Raw genomic sequence first — 17606 nt, forward strand, 5'->3', positions numbered from 1 at the left:
AAGCGAAATTTCCAAGTTTTTTCGATATTCTTTCATATTGAGAACAAAACAATATTGTATGTTAATTTTTCCAAAATTATTTTTTTTAATTATATAAAACCATCTGTTGCTCGCGACTTCGCCCGCGTAAAATAAAAAAAATAATAACAAATGTAGCCTATGTTACTCGCAGATTAATTATTTCTAACAGTGAAAGAATTTTTAGATTCGGCCCTGTAGTTTTTCTCATTCATACAAATCATTCTTCATTCATTCATACAAAAAAATACAAATCTTTCCTCTTTATAATATTAGTATAGATTTTTTGTCTAGGGAAATTGAAGTTTCTACCAAAATAACCATTTTTAAGCACGCTTAAATAAAATAAATAGTTTGTCTAGTCTATGGCGAGCGGCCATCTTGGAAATCAGTTTAAATCAATCGCGCGCGCATTACGCAAACAGTTAGCGTAATTAATTAATAAAAAACGTTGAATAATTAGTGAACAATAATAATTCTAGTGGAAATTATTAATAATCTTTTTCTCTAACGTTAATAATTACTTCAAGATCTGTCTACACTTATTCACGTAAGTTTGTATTAACAAAGTTCCAAATCTCTGTATTTATTAAGTATTTTCTTTGATGCTTATAGTAAGTAGTTTATGGTTTTTGGCGGTATATATTTCGTCATTAAAATTATAACATAGTTAAAATTATTATTTATTAATTAAATTATAAAATAAATTTGGAAAAATCGAAAAAAATGTGTAACAAAAATATACTATAAAAGTTGAAGTTAAAAATTGAATTGTAGAATAAATTTTATAGTCAATTTATTTCGATTTTTGTATTATAATACTAAATTAAAATATTTGTCAAATTATAGGTTATTTCATCGACATAAATTCTTTCAAACCAAAAAACTAACTTTTCATATTTTTCCGTCTATTTCCAAACTATTAGAGTATATCTTTTATGTGTATTAGTATTAAATTAGTGCAATATAATAATTGACTTAAGATACTGGCTTATTTGTCCCTAAAAATCAATAGAAATGAGAAATAACAAATCTATGTAATATCTAAATTGTCTTTTATGAGGCTGTCACAGACTTATTACAGACATAGATATTTCTTTAACCACAAAATAAATCCATAGACAATGAAATTGTTAATTTCTCATTTATTTTGAACTTGACTATACATTTTTTAATATGTGCTAAGAGTATACTCCTCAAATATCGAAATGTTTTAAATTCTAACACTAACATGGACGTGAAAATATTTTTTTTTATTTTTACGTCTATATAAAATCAAAGATGAAACAGTCTTTTTCTTAAAAAAAAAAGTCATTTTTATTGAAAAAAACAATGAAACCAAATCTAAAGCTTATATTTACATAAGAATAGTAGAAAACCTTTTTGGGCCGTGTTTGTAAATTGCGTCACCACAACTGTGGATTTTTATCTAATCTGTGGCCTTAGGCTTTTTTCTGTATTATCTGTATGTGAAATAAACATTTTTGAATGTGCATTGTTTTTTTAGTATCGACCTTTTACGCCCCACATTGAACTAAATTATCGAACAATTAAACAAAAAAAGTACAGGAATATAACGTCTGAACACTTATGTCCCGAAATATTCGTTGGACAGATTTGTAATCCACAATAAATAAAATAAATAATTTCAACAGTGGTAGCCCGCTTTAACATCTTTGCACGAATGGGTCGGTTCGCCCACAGCAATACCACGACCACACAGAAAGGCGTGAAGTGGGAGCAATTCCGCGTTTCGTCTGATGAGTATTGTGCCAGAGGCCTAACTTTAGTCGCTTTTCCTTTCCATCATTTTTCTAATACGAAAAGCATGGGAAGGGGACGTGGATTTAACGGTGCAGGAGACGCATAGGAAGGGAAAATATTCTCTTTATGTGCGTCTCCTCCGTTGATCAAGGATAGGCAACGCACCCGTTATTGCAAATGTCCAGATGACTATGAGCAGCAGTGGCTTTGCCATTGGCGGTTTCACGTGGCCGCTTGCTCTTTTACCACCTTGTGATTTAAAAAAAAATTAACCATCGTTTTACCACGATGATTAGAAAGGCACTTAGAGTGCTCTACTCTTGAAGCCGTATCATACATGAAAAACTAACGCATTCCACGCGAAGTGGCGCACAGTTTTCCATATAGACAAGGTTCAGTTGAACCTCGAAGTTCATTTAATTTTTTGTCCCGCCTTATCGGCGAGACTTACAAAAATTATAAAAAAAACTTACAAACTAATCACGCGTTATTCTCGTATTGCAATAATAGATTTCGTTTAATAACAGCCCTAACTCATATAACGGAGATGGCTAAACGATATCATGAAAATAAATAACATAACGTCATCTGTTGACACCAATTGGGAAAGATTCACATCTTCAGTACGCAGAATCCAAAAAAACATGTAACAAATCAATACCTCGACCCATTTTCCGCTTCTAACTCCGGCCGCGCAACTGCTAAGTCTCAAATACACATTCCAGTTAAACCTAACAAACATGACAGCTACTGGCGTGACATGCCATGCCATAAAGTTTACATCAACTTACACGTAGCATGAAATTAAACATTGTGGAAGTTGCAAGCAGGCTTCTTACAAGCCTCTCGCTAGCTTGTACATTCCTGACATAATGCAGGGACATGCTATATTCTATTGCAAACCGAGATTATATTTACTAGCTGATACTTGCGACTTCGGGAATTAAAAAAAGTAGTAGCCAGTGGTTGAGATATTGAGAAGCAAAAAGTTAGCGTGATTGACATGTACGAGAGGATAGTGACAAGAAAGTGTCAAGTTGAATGTGGATGACAAAGATAGAGGAAGACAATGTATATATGGATTGTGTAAAAGATATGCTTAAAGGAGTGGATTCAGATATGACTGCTAGAGATGTATGGAATATATTGTGCCGACCTTCTGTAGGGACAAGGGCAACTTTATGACGTGGTCTTCTAGAATAGTTCTATGTTTATTATTAGGTATCCTAGGTCTCGATGTAGATACCTTCTAACATCCATCCATTCAAACATTCGCATTGATTAGTGATTTAGAATGTTATTTACTAGCGACTTCTGTCCAGAATTTAAAAAAAGATTGAATAACTATAGTATCTCATGTGTTATTTGAAACTATTCTACCTCCGAAGTTTCAGTAACTTTTTATGAACTATTGTCGTTTTTAGAGCTACAAATAATTTTATTATTACATTACTTGCTTTTGTTCTCTCGGAAGTAAAAACAAAACAATAGCATTTTACGTGTTCAGACTATTCTCTACATGTATAACAATCAACGAGATCCCAGCAGTTTAGGATACAAACAAACATACAAACTTGCCTTTATCCCTTAAAGAGGGTCGGCACAGTATATGCTGCTCTTCCATACATCTCTATCAGTCATCTCTGAATCCACTCCCTTCTTAAGCATATCCTCTTTCACACATCCATACTTTCTTCGGTCTTCCTCTTCCTTTGTAGCCATCCACATTCAATCTTAAGACTTTCTGGATTATGTCCCCATCGTCGCATAACACATCTAATATTATAAATGTGAAAGTTTAAATGGATGTTTGTTAGAGTTTGTAACCTAAACTACTGAACGGATCTCTATTAAATTTGGTATAGACGTAGATAGTCTAGAACACAGGCTGTTCACTTTTTTTTAAATTCCACACGCGAGTCGCGGGCGAAAACTAGTTTATATTAATAGGAATATTAGCAACTTTGTATGGAAATGTTGACATTTTTTAAATGAAAAACTACCAAGTAGTTTTTGAGTCAGTTTGTTGTTATATTTTTATCGACTCTAACAGTTATGTATTAAAAATTAAATAAAACACAGTTATAAAAATATTTTTTATTATAAATATAAAAATATAAGCCTAATAACTAAAAGCATATTTTTATATTTCAACATTCTACGATATTTCGTTAAATGGGTAAAAACGATAACGCGAGGTAATAAGGTATAGAAGCAAATACGCTTAGATTCTGATCAAAATTTAAACTAAGAATACCAAAATTCTTAGATTAATAAAAGATCCCAATTTTCTTCACGCGATTTTGAGCTAAACTATTTAACTACAACGTAGTCTGACTCCAAAAATTAGACAAAAAAAAATAAAAAAGGTATACAGACGAATTGAGTACCTCCTTCTTTTGGGAAGTCGGTCAAAAATTGGACTCGAGCGTATTTGCTTTTATATCTTTAAAATATAACATTAGTAATAGATGCATTTAAATTCGAACAAATTTTTTTTATTGTTAATTCTGCATTAAACGGTCGCACACATTTGACTAAACTATCGCAAAACTACGATAGGCAATATGCATATGACGCCAAATTGTACTAAACTTTTTTTAAGTATACTTTATACTATGAAAACAGTCCTGCAAAGATTTTTTTAAATATAAAGTGATTTAGTGGGAAAATTTAATAATTAAAAAGTGTCTTTTTTCAAATTCCCTCGCTAAGTTCTAAAACGCACACTATTGGTCGAAGCAAGTGGCTTATCTAATATGGCGCCGCTGTGTTCACAATACACAGTTCATTTACCTTAGTTTATATAGAAATACACTCTTGAAGTATTTTACTGTAAACACGATATCAAAACCAACTTTAAAATAAAAAAATAATGAATAGAATTATTAATTACCACTTATTTGTACCAAGAATAATAAAAATGAATCGATTTTTGACTTTTTGACCTTGAGAAACTTGTGTTTTACGTCGAAGTGACATCAGAGCGTATGTTATGAATGGAATAAGACGATTGACGTCAATCGTCTCATGACAACTCCGGTCGCGTTTTAGTCGCTCAAAAATGGTCGTAATTTTATTTTGTTATTTTTAGCCCAATGGTTGAATATTTTCGCGTCAATTTTTTGTGGTTATTTTATAACAAGTAGAATCGTTTAAAAAAAGAAAAAAATACATGCATATTCCCTATTGTCGATTATTTCGCTTCAACTGTTTAGTTGCACAAATAAAATAAAATCAAAGCGAGACTAAACAGTTGTGTCAAATGTGCGTTTCATCAAATCTTCATTCAACATTCGCCAAAGCGGCGAATTTATTCGCCATCGCTGTTTGTTCTTCATCATCAGTTTCACTTTCTTGTTCATTACCGGATTCGGAAATATCGGTATCGGAATTACCGGAATCCGCGTCTAAATAACTCGTTGTTGATTTCACCCAATTAATGTATTCAGTTTCCTCACAAGACTCGTATTTATCTGAAAAAAAAAATATTATAAATGCTAAGGTTTGAATGGATGTTTGTTAGCGGTTGTAGCCTAAACTGCTGATAAGATCTCCATGAAATTTGGCACAGGTTCAGAACATAGTCTGGAAGAACACGTAGGCTACTTTTTATCCCGGGAATAGTTACGGTTCCCGTGGGATTTATTAGTTTAGTTTTTTAATGTTTACTCGATCATTCTGCAACGGTTCAACATATCTTATTGAAATTTGTCACAGATATAAAACAAAGTGTGGAGTACACATGAGATAAGCTTCATCCCCGAGAAATGTCCGGTTCCCGGGGTACGTAGCTTTTTGTAGTTTATATGGTTCGTATATTTTCTAATACCAGGCGGACGAAGTCGCGGGCAACAGCTAATCTTAAATAAAAATTAAACAGAAGTTTTTTAATTTCTAGAAAATACAGCGTAACCAGATATTTAAGAAATATATTGGTCAGTGTAATTTAACATACTAGTTGTTGCTCGCGACTTCGTCCGGATGAAATAAAAAAAAATATCCAAGCTTAGCTCAGCGATAACATAGCTTTTAATGGTGAAAGAATTTTTGAGTTATTTCAATAGATACAAAAATACAAATCGTTCCTCCTTACAATATTAGCGTAGATATATACATAATGCACTAATCTATACTATTATAATAAAGCGTAAACACACACTTCTTTGTTGCGAAAGATGTCAGCAATTACACCATATTTTTTAATAATTCCTTTTTTATTAAAAAGCCCTACACTTACGTCATGCTTTAGGCTATATATTTTCACGCCATTCAGCTTAGGGGGTAAATATTTTCGATAAAAAACCCTAACGTGGGAGAGAGACCATAAGTTGCTGCCAACATCAAGAAAGCAAGATTGCTAAGATTTGAAATGTCGTCATTTTGACATTTGCTATTGATAATTTGACAAATGTAAACAATAAAATAAAATTTTCATAATTACATGCGGATGAAGCCGCACGAAAACAGCTAGTAAATAAATACTTACACTTTTCCTCAGTAAAACCTGGTGGTCGAAGCCACAAACATATCCTTCCATCTAAAGCCATCCTTAAAAGACTATTCGCTGCTCGGTATGTATCTAACCTGAAAATAAATAAAACTAAATTAAATAAAACTCCACGTTCTTAAGAGATTCATAGATTATTTTAACTTAGAAGAGGGATTTGCGCAAAATTGCGCTTTTTTATATAAATTTCCTTACTAATGGTGAAAGAATTTTTAAAATAAAAATACAAATTTTTCCTCTTTATAATATAGTATAGAAAAATGGGCAAACGAGTAGCGGATCGCTCGATAATATAAACAGAAAAGGGAGTTGCATTAAAAATCCTGAAACATTACAAAGAAAGGGAGTAGTGTCAAAAAACACGAAATAGCACGAGGAAGAGATACGAAGAAATGTGCTGCAATTATCAAAATTCACAAAGAAAGCAGGCATTTGTACGAAAAATCACGAAACAATACTTATGAGGCATTTGCGCAAAAAAATAATGAAATTTTACAAGGGAGGGAGATACGACTCGACTAAATTCTAAATTATTAGCGTAATAAAAACATGGCAATAAATTGAAGTTATGTCCTTGCTGTTAATAAAGTGGCAGGCGCTCGGGCAAATAATATTACTTAAGGAATTGCTATTCCACGACAACAGGCGCATAGTCGATTTATACTATATTTATTATTTACGCGAAAACTAAGTAATAAATGCTGCGTTTATTAGGTTTTTTATTATTGCCCGTGATTTAAGTATTTTTCTATAAAAACAACTCAGTGTTTACCTGGCGGCTTTAGCGGTGAGGTAGCTACGTTTTTTGGCCCATCCGTCGCAGATGTCTCTAGGAGACCAGGTGTCATCTAAATCTGGATGCTCCAGACGCAGTAGTCTGGGCAAATCTAACCTTTCTGCTAAATACCTGGAAATATTAATATTACTAATATTATAAATACGAAAGTTTAGACGTATGTTTGTTACTTTGTATCCTAAATTACTTAACGGATCTAGATTACTGTTTATTCTATAGAGGTATTGAGGATGTAGTTTCACCGTGCGATGAGATAAACCACTATATAATAATTAAACAATTTATTGTTTCACGTACACGGATACAAGTTAAGACGTACACGTAAACAATATAAACTAAGAAAACACGTAAACAAAATGGCGGGCGAGAGGGCAAACGAGCGAGGTGTGAGCACAGTGTAGCAGCGCGAGGCGACTGGTTGACGGCCGGCGCGGCGCGGCGCATGATTTGCAGTTCGGACGATTTGCGTCCGCGCCGCGCGTGGCGCTGTGCCTGTGTAGCATGTTGAAATTATGTATATAAATGTGGAGTGTGCGTGTTTGTTTGTACGTATGAAGTTGTGTCATATAAAATATATAAATTGAATTGTGTTTGTGTGAATGTATAGCATGTGTGAATGCGTGAATGTAATGTTATAAATAAATGATAAATAAATAAATGTAGTGTAACATATAAATAAATAATTAAATAAATGGATAAGTACACTACAATTCTAATATTATAAACAGGAAAGTTTTCCATTTTTGTATGTATTGATATAACTCAAAAACTACTAGGGCTATTTTAAAAATTCTTTCACTGTTAAAAAGCTACGTTATCAGTGAGTGACACAGGTACATTTTTATTATATCCTTAATTCCAGGCGGACAATGTCATGAGATTCAACTAAAATTTTGAAGAGAAAAGAGATTCAGAAAAAGTTTAGATGTATGTTAGTTAAAACTTTGTTGTCTAAACTGCTGAACGGATTTCGATAAAATTATGTATAGATTTAGAGGATAGTCTGGAAGAACACATAGGCTTCTTACTTTTGTTTCCTTAATTTTACGCAGACGAATCGCGGGTGAAAGCTAGTATTAAATATATTACCTGATAGTAGTATAAGGCTCTCTCAGTTGAGCGATGGGATATGATCCCATCAATATCTGTATGGGTCGGGGGACTTTGGATGGAAACACTAACCCCGGGCAATCACACAGACGTACCTAAAAATAAAATATATAAAATAAAGTCTTTATTGCTGTTTTTAATACACAATGAGCGACAAAAGCATAAATTAATAAAATATACAAAAGTTGTACAGAATAAAAATTAAATAATCATTATAAAAATACAATAAAAGTCTACTAATTTCTAAAAATCAAATATTTATATACGCGAGCGACAGCAACTTGTATAAATAGAATATAGGCTAACCTTTTGACAGATAAATTACCTACCTAATGATAAATGAATTTTTAAAATCGCCCCAGTAGTTTTTGAGTTATTTCAATACATACTAAAATACAAATGTTTCAATAAAAATATGTCCTATGTTACTCACTAATAACGAGAATTTTTTTTTGAAATTGTCCCAGTAGTTTTTGAGTTATTTCAATACATAAAAAATACAAATCTTTTCTCTTTATAACATTAGTACAGATTACAAAGATATTCCAATTTTGGACACTAAGGGTCTGTTCTACCAAATTGTAAATTGTCTAATAACAATCGAATGTGTAATATGAGTGATGGAAATATCGGATTTTGTACTCTTATCGGACTATCTGAGCCTCTATCAGCCTGTTCAAGGAGTTTTTACACGTTTTTAGAGTCAAGCCATTAGAAAAGAAGAAGAAATTAAATTATTTAAAATTAGGACGACGTCATCACTTTGTCCTAGTCTTTTTTCTGTACATATTTTATCATTACACATGTCTCCGTTAAAAAAAGTTTTATTTCTAAATCTTTTACGATATACACAGCCAGTGGTAGGACAGGGCCTAAAAATGGTATATTTACCTGCGGAGTCAGCATTATTGTTTGAAAATGTTTTGTATGTCCCGGAGTTTTTGATACTGAGACAACTTTCTTTCCCATTATAGCGTTCATTAGAGAGGATTTCCCTACATTTGGTTGTCCAACACATCCTATTGTTAAAATTTCATTTTTATATTTCTCATGTCTATAAAATGTTGTATCCACTTCCTGGATAATAGTTTCACCTGAAAAACATATAAAAATTTGCATAATCTATACTAATATAAAAGGGAAATATTTGTATTTTTTTATGTATTAGAGTAACTCAAAAACTACTGGGACAATTTCAAAAATTCTATCACGGTATCAGTGAGTAACATAGGCTATGTTTTATATTATTTATAATTTCAAGCAAGCGAAGTCGCAAGCAATAGTTAGTCTATACCAATATTATAAAGAGTAAATTTTTGTATTTTTGTATGTAATTATATAATTCAAACACTACTGGGATAATTTCAAAAATTCTTGAATAAATAGCTATGTTATCACTGAGTAACATAGGCTATATTTATTACTATTTTTATTTCCGCGCATACGAAGTTGGGAGCAACAGCTAGTAACTAATAAAATATAGCCTATAATTCACTGATTACGTAGCTTTTTAATGGTGAAAGAACTATTGAAATCGGTCACAGTTTGAATTTACTAACATACCAAAAAAAAATTTTTCCTCTTTATTATCATAGACATTAGAATGAAATCAAAATCTACATACAAAACAGTAGAGTTGTAACAGAGTCTATTTTAACGGAAGCGGATGCGGAGGCGAAGGGCTTCACCTCTGCAGAAGCGGAGGAATAATAGAATGTTATTTGCGATTTATTAAGGAAATAAAAAGTAACTACGTTAATTCAAAATACAAATTGGTATATAATAACAAGATACAGTTTATTATGCAAATATATTAAAATAAAAAAAATAAATAGATTTTTTTTTGCCACAAAAAAAAACTACATAAACATTTAATACACAAAACCTTAGAGCTAATATAAAAAAGAGAGAGAAATGTGGCAAAAGGTGGCAAGCTCAGCTAATGCAGGGACGGCGCACGCCGTTACTGCGCTGGTTTTCAGCTGGCCCCTTTACACATGAGTATTAACACATAATAGGGTGACTTAACCGAGACAGACATATTGTATAACAATTATAGTTAGTTGACCTAGCACGCCCGTATAAACGATACCTAATCACCCCACTCGCGTTAAAAAGGTAAATTATCCTTTGTTATAACTCCGCATAAGAAATAACGAAAGCGGAAGCGGATGAGGAGTTATCATTTCTTGCGGAAGTTCAAGCGGATGCGGAAGCGGAATTCCGTTACAACCCTACAAAAAAGCATTATCGTAAAGGATATATAATTCTTTCTTACCAACTGAAGCAGCCTTATCATAATCGAACTCCAAATTATTCTCTTCGATTATTTTCAACTTCCACGTGCTTAAGTCAATTTCGTCGTTCACAATTTCCATACAAGCCTCATATATCTTCATAGCGCCTTCAACACACATACGTTGCTTCCCTCTACGTCTGCGTATTTGAAGACCTGAAAAATAAACATTTAAAAAATATTTATCATATATCTTACTTAGGGTGTGTCCCACCACTGGCTAGAGGCTCAGAAAGCTTATGACGTCACACATATTTTACATGTTGGATTGTTATCAGACAACTTACAATTTCATGGATACAGGCCCTTAATTTTATAAATAATAAAATTAATGGCCCATACAAAACTTTAGATGGATGGTTTGTTAGAGTTTGAATTCTAATTTGCTGAACGGATTTCGATGAAATTGGTATAGATGTAGAGGATAGTCTGGAAGAACACACAGGCTATTTATTTTTGTCTTTTTTAATTCCACGCGGACGGAGTCGCGGTAAAAAGCTAGTATCATATTATCTTCAAATATAATTACTTTAAGTAAATGTATATGATGACAATTTTATTGTGTCAATAGTAAGGCGCCAGATATTTTGTAATAGCAAACTTAAAGTACTATAGACCTACAAGGAATATAGAGCAGTTGGTATTTTAGTGAACTAACAATGTCTTGAAAGCGTCATATTTTGTCCAATAACCTGCACGGAATATTGACATTTTTATAATGATAATGACAAATTTCCATAAAAATATCACGTATTGATATAACATGTTTATTTGTGACTATCTGTTGCTCGCAATTTTGTTCCCGTGAAATTATAAAATAACTAGTTTTCGCCCGCGACTCCGTTCACGTTGAATTAAAAAAAAAAAACAAATTAGTACCGTATGTGTTCTTCCAGACTACCCCCTACATCTACACCAAATTCCATCGAAATCTATTTTTTTAATCGCCCCAGTAGTTTTTGAGTTATTTCAATACATAAAAAATACAAATCTTTCCTCTTTGTATTAGTATAGATAGCTTTTCCACTGATGTTACAATAAAAAAAACATGAAGTTATTAACTTGTTGATAGTGACGATCATGGTGGTCATGATGATGAACTTACCAGTTCTATCACTGGTACTTCCTCTCAAATTATATCCCGGACAAGATGTAAAATATACAATTTTCAAATCGGGATACTTCTTCAGTAGAAATTCCTTCCAAGCGGCCACAACAGATGCCGGTACTAAATCTATCTTATTTAGCACCAAAATCATATTCTTTTTCTGTTGTTTAACATATTCATATAAAGATGGGGGAAACATCATACCCTGGAATAATCAAATTATTAAAAAGCTAACTATAGTGTGTCTAAATAATTTAGATTAGTTTGACAATTCACTTCAAATTTAGTAGGGATGGGTTGTGTAAAATCAGTCATGAATCTTATCGATTTTCGATTTTTATTCTTATAGAAGTTGGAATCGATAGATTTATAGTTATAACTTATGTAATAAAAAAACACTGTTTTCTCAAATTAATAACATATAACAAATAATAAGAGTAAATAAATGTCTATTACTACTACAGCCCTACGTAATCGAATTGGATTTCGCTATTATTATTGTCATCGCTAAATTCTCACTATAATCAATACTAGAATTGTCCTATAAATTAGTTAATAAGAAAATAATAGTTTTAGTTGAGTTCGATAATTATTTAAACCGAATATCGATAGTTCATAATTGTTCGCTGCGTGTTTCGTCACTACGATACCTGTCTATTAAGTACGGCATTTACTTTTATACAAATTGAATTCGATACTTCATATGAGTCATTTATCAAACTAATCTATCTTATTTAGACACACTATAATACTCGCCCTGAAGGACCCTGAGTCTGAAACTAGTCGGCGCAGTCACCGGAGGATATGAGTTGGAGCAATTTTAGTTTTTGCTTAAAGCAATATCTCACGATAGTTTAAATAAATTATTATAATTAGGTAAAAAAAAATCGATTTTTTTTTTTATAATATAAGTTAGCAAACGAACAAGCGGTCTGTTTCCACCGAAATGGAAAGCGACCGCTGCACATAGACATCCGCAATTGCAGCGCTGCCTACCCTTCATTGACGGAGGAGGCGCGCATAAAGAGGACATTTCCCTTTCCTATGCGTCTCCACCGTCAAATCCACTTATCTTGAGACATTTTTCACATAATTAACACTGTCTATTGATAGACCCTCAACATGTCAATATAATTTATTGTATAGATATTATACAATATTTAAATGTTCATATTTTTGTTTAGGTTATTTTATAACAAAAGATGGAGACGGCACTAAACTTGACAACTGATATAGTACCTGTCAGAGAAACTACCAGTGAAAAAATTTTCTTCACTGTCTATATATTTTGAAATATCTTTGGATTAAGTAAACTAATATTTTCTTCCTAACATATCCTATTTTCAAAAATTATTCTCAGAACATCCTGTATAATACTCACAGCATATCTAATATCCACAATCAACAATAAGACATCGCACATCTCCAATACACGCCACAACTGACGCCACGTCTCCAAATTCAGCTCAAAATATGACATGTCCTTCCAATGTTCGGACGCTTGCAGTGCATCTATATACTCCTGTAAATAACATAAAAGTTTACTTTTTACTAATATTATAAATGCGAAAGTTTAGATGGATGGATGTTTGTTAGCGTTTGTAGCCTAAACGGCTGACCGGATCTCCATGAAATTTGGCACAGGTTTAAAGCATAGTCTGGAAGAACACATAGCCTACTTTTTATCCCGGGAATAGTTACGGTTCCCGTGGGATTCATTAATTTAGTTTTTTTATGTTTACTCAATCATTCTGCAACGGTTCAACATATCTTATTGAAATTTGTCACAGATATAAAACAAAGTCTGGAATAAACATTGGATAAGGTTCATCGCCGAGAAATGTCCGGTTCCCGGGATATGTAGCTTTTTGTTATTTATATAGTTCGTATGTTTTCTAATAACGCGGACGAAGTCATTGGCAACAGCTCGTATATAAATACAAGCTTTTATTAAAAGGAGCACTGTGCCGACCCTTCGTAGGTACAAGGACAATTGATGATGATAAGCTTTTACTTGAGAGTTCATCGAGAGGAATTAAAAAAATGTAGTAAATAGTAAGGAGAGAATTATTTAAAAAACTACACCTGTGTAAAACTAGCTTATGTGATTTTAGCACGAGGGTATGGAAAAACTAATAAAACTAACTTATGTGATTTTAGCACAAGGGTATGGAAAAACTAATAAAGAATCTAGACGCTCCATATAAAAATTTTAAATTATGGTCAAAAGGTATAGGACAGAAGTAAAAATTTACAATTCATATAGAAAATAAAAATTCCATTCTATCGAAATATTTTAAATACTAGAGTTTAGATGAATGGATGAATGGATGTTTGTTAGAAATTGTATCCTAAACTGCTAAACGGATCTCAATGAAATTTGGCAATGTAGAACATACCCTGGAAGAAGACATAGGCTACTTAGTTTTTTCTTAATTACATGTGGACAGAGTTGCGGGCAAAAGCTTTTTTAATTATAACTAAATAAAAACAGCAGTTCAATAGCTTAGCTAAAAAAAATTAACAGTAACCACTTACCCTGAAGTACTTCTGTTCCTGTGCATCCAGTTGGGCAGCAGTCATAGAGAAGTCCCATGGAGGTCGCTTCGGGAATGAGATATCCGATGGGAAGTAATCTGTCGGATCTACCTCCATATCCTTCTCTAATACCCTATTCAATGATTTCCTGAAAATGAAACAGATAAAACTGTTAGGAATCTAATACCAATAATTATGGGCTGTCGCCTGCAAAATTCATTAGCGCGTAATTAAAAAAACAATTACAATAACTATATTCCAGTCCATTTCATCTGGCCCCTAAAAACAAACCATTAAGCTAAAAAAAACCATAATCGTTTTCATGCGACCAAAACGCGAACGGAGTGTTTTGACGTCAGTAATCTATGTGCAACACGCCTGTCTACATGTAACACACCTGTCTACATGCATCACTCCTGTCTATGTGCATTGCACCTGTCTACATGCATACCTCAAGTTAGCTTGGTTGACTAGGATCTATTTATCTATCTTCTAACACAAAGGGGAAAGATTTGTATATTTCTTTTCATCATCTTCCTGCTCATCCTACTCCCGTAGGGTTGGCGCACCGGGTTGGCGCTTCAAATAACTCTATCATACCTCATCTCGGTCATAACTCCCTTCTAGATCATGTCACCTTTTATGCAATCCATCCATCTCTTTCTACGTCTACCTCCACATTAGACTATAGGCTATATGTCTAGAAATTTTCTTTAATTTCATACAGTCATGGACAAAAACTAGTATTTGGTTACTTACATTGAATCTTCTTTCTTCATTTTGAGTTCCTCATCCGTTTCTCTGTAGAATTTGAGAGCATATCTATTTGTATCACGTCCACGCGCCTTCGGTTGGTAGTTCACGGATACCACATCATATGCATTCGAACTTGTTGATGCTGTGAAAAATTTATTTATTTAATATAAGCAATGTGTCATACCTCAATGGAGATATAAATTAAGGTATAATCTATGAATCAGTTTACTGATCTATTTCACACATATTGGGGTTTACAGACACCCTACGGAGTGTAGACTTTGAGCTTACTTACCAGATACCAGCAAGTTCTTATTCTTTTTAGCTTGCAGTTGTTGCTTCTTAGCCTTCCCACTGAATGGGGCTTTGCGACGTGACTGCGGCATTGTTAATCTGTAAAATAAAAAACAATATTATATAAGTAATTTTTAAACATCTTTACCAAAGAAATACTATACTAGTATCCACTATATAAATTATAAACAAAGTTACCGGCTACCGGTATTGCGTCGCAAATTAAGTCGAATAATCGTGCGTATCTAAACTTATAGTCGGTTGTTTAACATTATACTTCACGTATAAATGTATTGGAGGCTTAAGAATGATAAGAAAGGGCAATTGTAGAAGTAATAAGGTCAATAAGAGTAAATAAAAGAGAGTTATGAAAAATACCTTACCTGCAGACTTACTTCATCCGGTGTGCAAGAAAAACAGGAAGGATATCGCCGGTAAGGAAATTCGAGAAACTTCCAATGATTTACCTGAGTTATAATAGAATTCAAATATAATGCAGGTTTCCTATACTCAAGTTTACAATTTACAATTCCAATTTTCGTCTCGTGGTAACTGACAGTTGTCAATTATTCATATCGTTCTTGTAAATAGAATTTACCTCTTAAGATATCTTTTTAAGCTATTAATTGAACTTATTATTTAAAATAGTAAAAATACAAGTAAAACAGAATTTATTGTAGTAAAATTAGCATTTACTTTTATTTTTTCCCAACATTACTAAGCTCTAGGACTTTCTAAGCTTTTGCCAACGCAAGTTTAAGAAAGCTAACTGTCAATAACACAAACTGTCAATGTCACACAAAAAAGTAATCATTACATTTTTGTTATTGTTTTATCATTTTATTGTTTTTATTTAACTTTAAGCGTAAGAAATAAGATTTAGAAATGGAGCACATACAAACATTGGAACAAAAAATAGATTATTTACGGAAAACTTTACAAGAGAAAGAAAACGAATTATTTGAAATGAAAAGAAACTGGATGCCGGTACGTTTTAATTTCTTACATTAATTGTAATAAGTCAGCTGCACTAAAAGAACTGTAAATTATACGAAAACTTTCTAGAGAATAAATATTATCGATAACATTTACTTACAGATGCAGCCAAATAGTACGCAACCGGAATTCACTACATTATACTCACGTAATGAAAATGTAACCAAAGTGCAGTATGGTAATAAACTTCCTAAATGGGCTATTGAAAGGTAATCTCAACTACAATATTAGTAGAAACCACTTTGATATTTTCGCATGCTATACATCTCTTCCACCATCAAATCCATGTTCCTATTCCATACTATTCTTATTAGAAAATGGGTGGGAAAAAAAAGGTACAATTCCACATTATATCTGACAAGTGTATGTACTTCCCTTTTCCACCCTTTTCATGGCAAGTGGCTCTGATAGAGGATGGGACTTGTATGAAGAAAATATCCTCTTTGCATCCCCTTGTCTGTTTTAATACATTAAAACTGTCTGCATGAATTTTAAAAATAATAATTGATTAGCTTTTTAATGGTGAAAGAAATTTTGTTATTAACTCAGTAGTTTTGGGTTATTTCAATATATATAAAAATAAAAATTGTTCCTCTTTATATTAGTTTTGTAATCAACCCAGTAGATTTTGAGTTATAGCAATACATACAAAAATATAAATCTTTCCTCTATCACATTAGTATTGAAATATTGTTTTGGATGCCCTGCTTTCTGTCTCGCACAGCCGCATTGTGGAATGGTCCTCGGCGGTATTACAAAACCAATAAGACTTAAGGTCCTTTAAGAAGGAAGCCTACCATTTCCTTAAACACCGGTAACATATCTGTAGTTCCTCTGGTGTTGCAGATGTCCTTGGGCGTCGTTGACCTCTGTGTCTCTCGTTTGCCTCTACTCTTATAAAAAAAAATGAATAGAGAAAATTAATTCTGATCTATTTACAGGTATAGTAGGCAGATATTATTGCCCGATATTGGAGTAGTGGGTCAGGAAAAGCTGTGTAATGCTAAGGTGTTGATTGTTGGTGCTGGTGGGCTCGGCTGTCCCGCTGCTGTCTACTTAGCTGGTGCCGGGATTGGTAAGTCTATAATTCTTTACTCAGTTTGGATGGATGGATGTTAAACATAGAGATTTTAAAACATACATAGAGGAAGCATAGTTGCCCGCGACTTTGTCCGCGTGGTATTAGAAAAAGTACGACGATATAAATAACAAAAGCTACGTATCCCGGGAACCGGACACTTCTCGGGGATGAACCTTATCCCATGTATACTCCAGGCTTTGTTTTATATCTGTGTCAAATTTCAATAAGATATGTTGAACCGTTGCAGAATTTTATTTTATTTTATTTATTTACGGATAACTTACAGCTAGCTTAAAAAACAATAATAAAATAAACAAAAAATGAAGGCCAATTACAAGT

At 32.8% G+C, this 17606-nt stretch overlaps 2 protein-coding genes across 4 annotated transcripts in view; one reads left to right on the top strand and one right to left on the bottom strand.

Moving 5' to 3' along the window:
- Nucleotides 1-5009: 5009 nt before the first annotated feature.
- LOC106102680 (guanine nucleotide-binding protein-like 1) lies at nt 5010-15758 on the bottom strand. 2 transcript variants are annotated; one of them, XM_013282263.1, is made up of 12 exons: nt 15586-15758; nt 15192-15289; nt 14900-15038; nt 14141-14288; nt 12984-13124; nt 11600-11807; nt 10477-10650; nt 9090-9292; nt 8178-8293; nt 7065-7199; nt 6272-6369; nt 5010-5258 (listed from the first exon to the last, which is right to left on the bottom strand). In XM_013282263.1, the coding sequence occupies exons 1-12, from the start codon at nt 15588-15590 to the stop codon at nt 5068-5070; spliced, it is 1656 nt and encodes a 551-aa protein (XP_013137717.1). In that variant the 5' UTR covers nt 15591-15758; the 3' UTR covers nt 5010-5067. The 2 variants fall into 2 exon arrangements, with proteins under 2 accessions (XP_013137717.1, XP_013137797.1); XM_013282343.1 differs by having other exon boundaries at nt 5011-5258; nt 15574-15758.
- Nucleotides 15759-15995: 237 nt separating this feature from the next.
- The window catches only part of LOC106104742 (adenylyltransferase and sulfurtransferase MOCS3), a 10737-nt gene continuing 9126 nt past the window's right edge, over nt 15996-17606 (top strand). For both annotated transcript variants that reach the window (XM_013284997.1, XM_013284910.1), the window contains exons 1-3: nt 15996-16177; nt 16289-16395; nt 17128-17261. In XM_013284997.1, coding sequence (XP_013140451.1) covers nt 16076-16177; nt 16289-16395; nt 17128-17261 — 343 coding nt within the window. In that variant the 5' untranslated portion in view covers nt 15996-16075. The remainder of the gene's footprint in view (nt 16178-16288; nt 16396-17127; nt 17262-17606) is intronic.

This window comes from Papilio polytes, unplaced genomic scaffold (genome assembly GCF_000836215.1).
Source record: "Papilio polytes unplaced genomic scaffold, Ppol_1.0 DF824493.1, whole genome shotgun sequence".
Classification (NCBI taxonomy): Eukaryota; Metazoa; Arthropoda; class Insecta; order Lepidoptera; family Papilionidae; genus Papilio; species Papilio polytes.

Bases quoted from the DNA above. Each gene is read 5' to 3' on its own strand.
- LOC106102680 (XM_013282263.1), bottom strand. The intron at 10,651-11,599 runs GTAAGTTCATCA...TTTATTTTTCAG, and splicing joins AAGTACCAGTGATAGAACTG to GTCTTCAAATACGCAGACGT. The intron at 9,293-10,476 runs GTAAGAAAGAAT...TATGTTTTTCAG, and splicing joins TGATAAGGCTGCTTCAGTTG to GTGAAACTATTATCCAGGAA.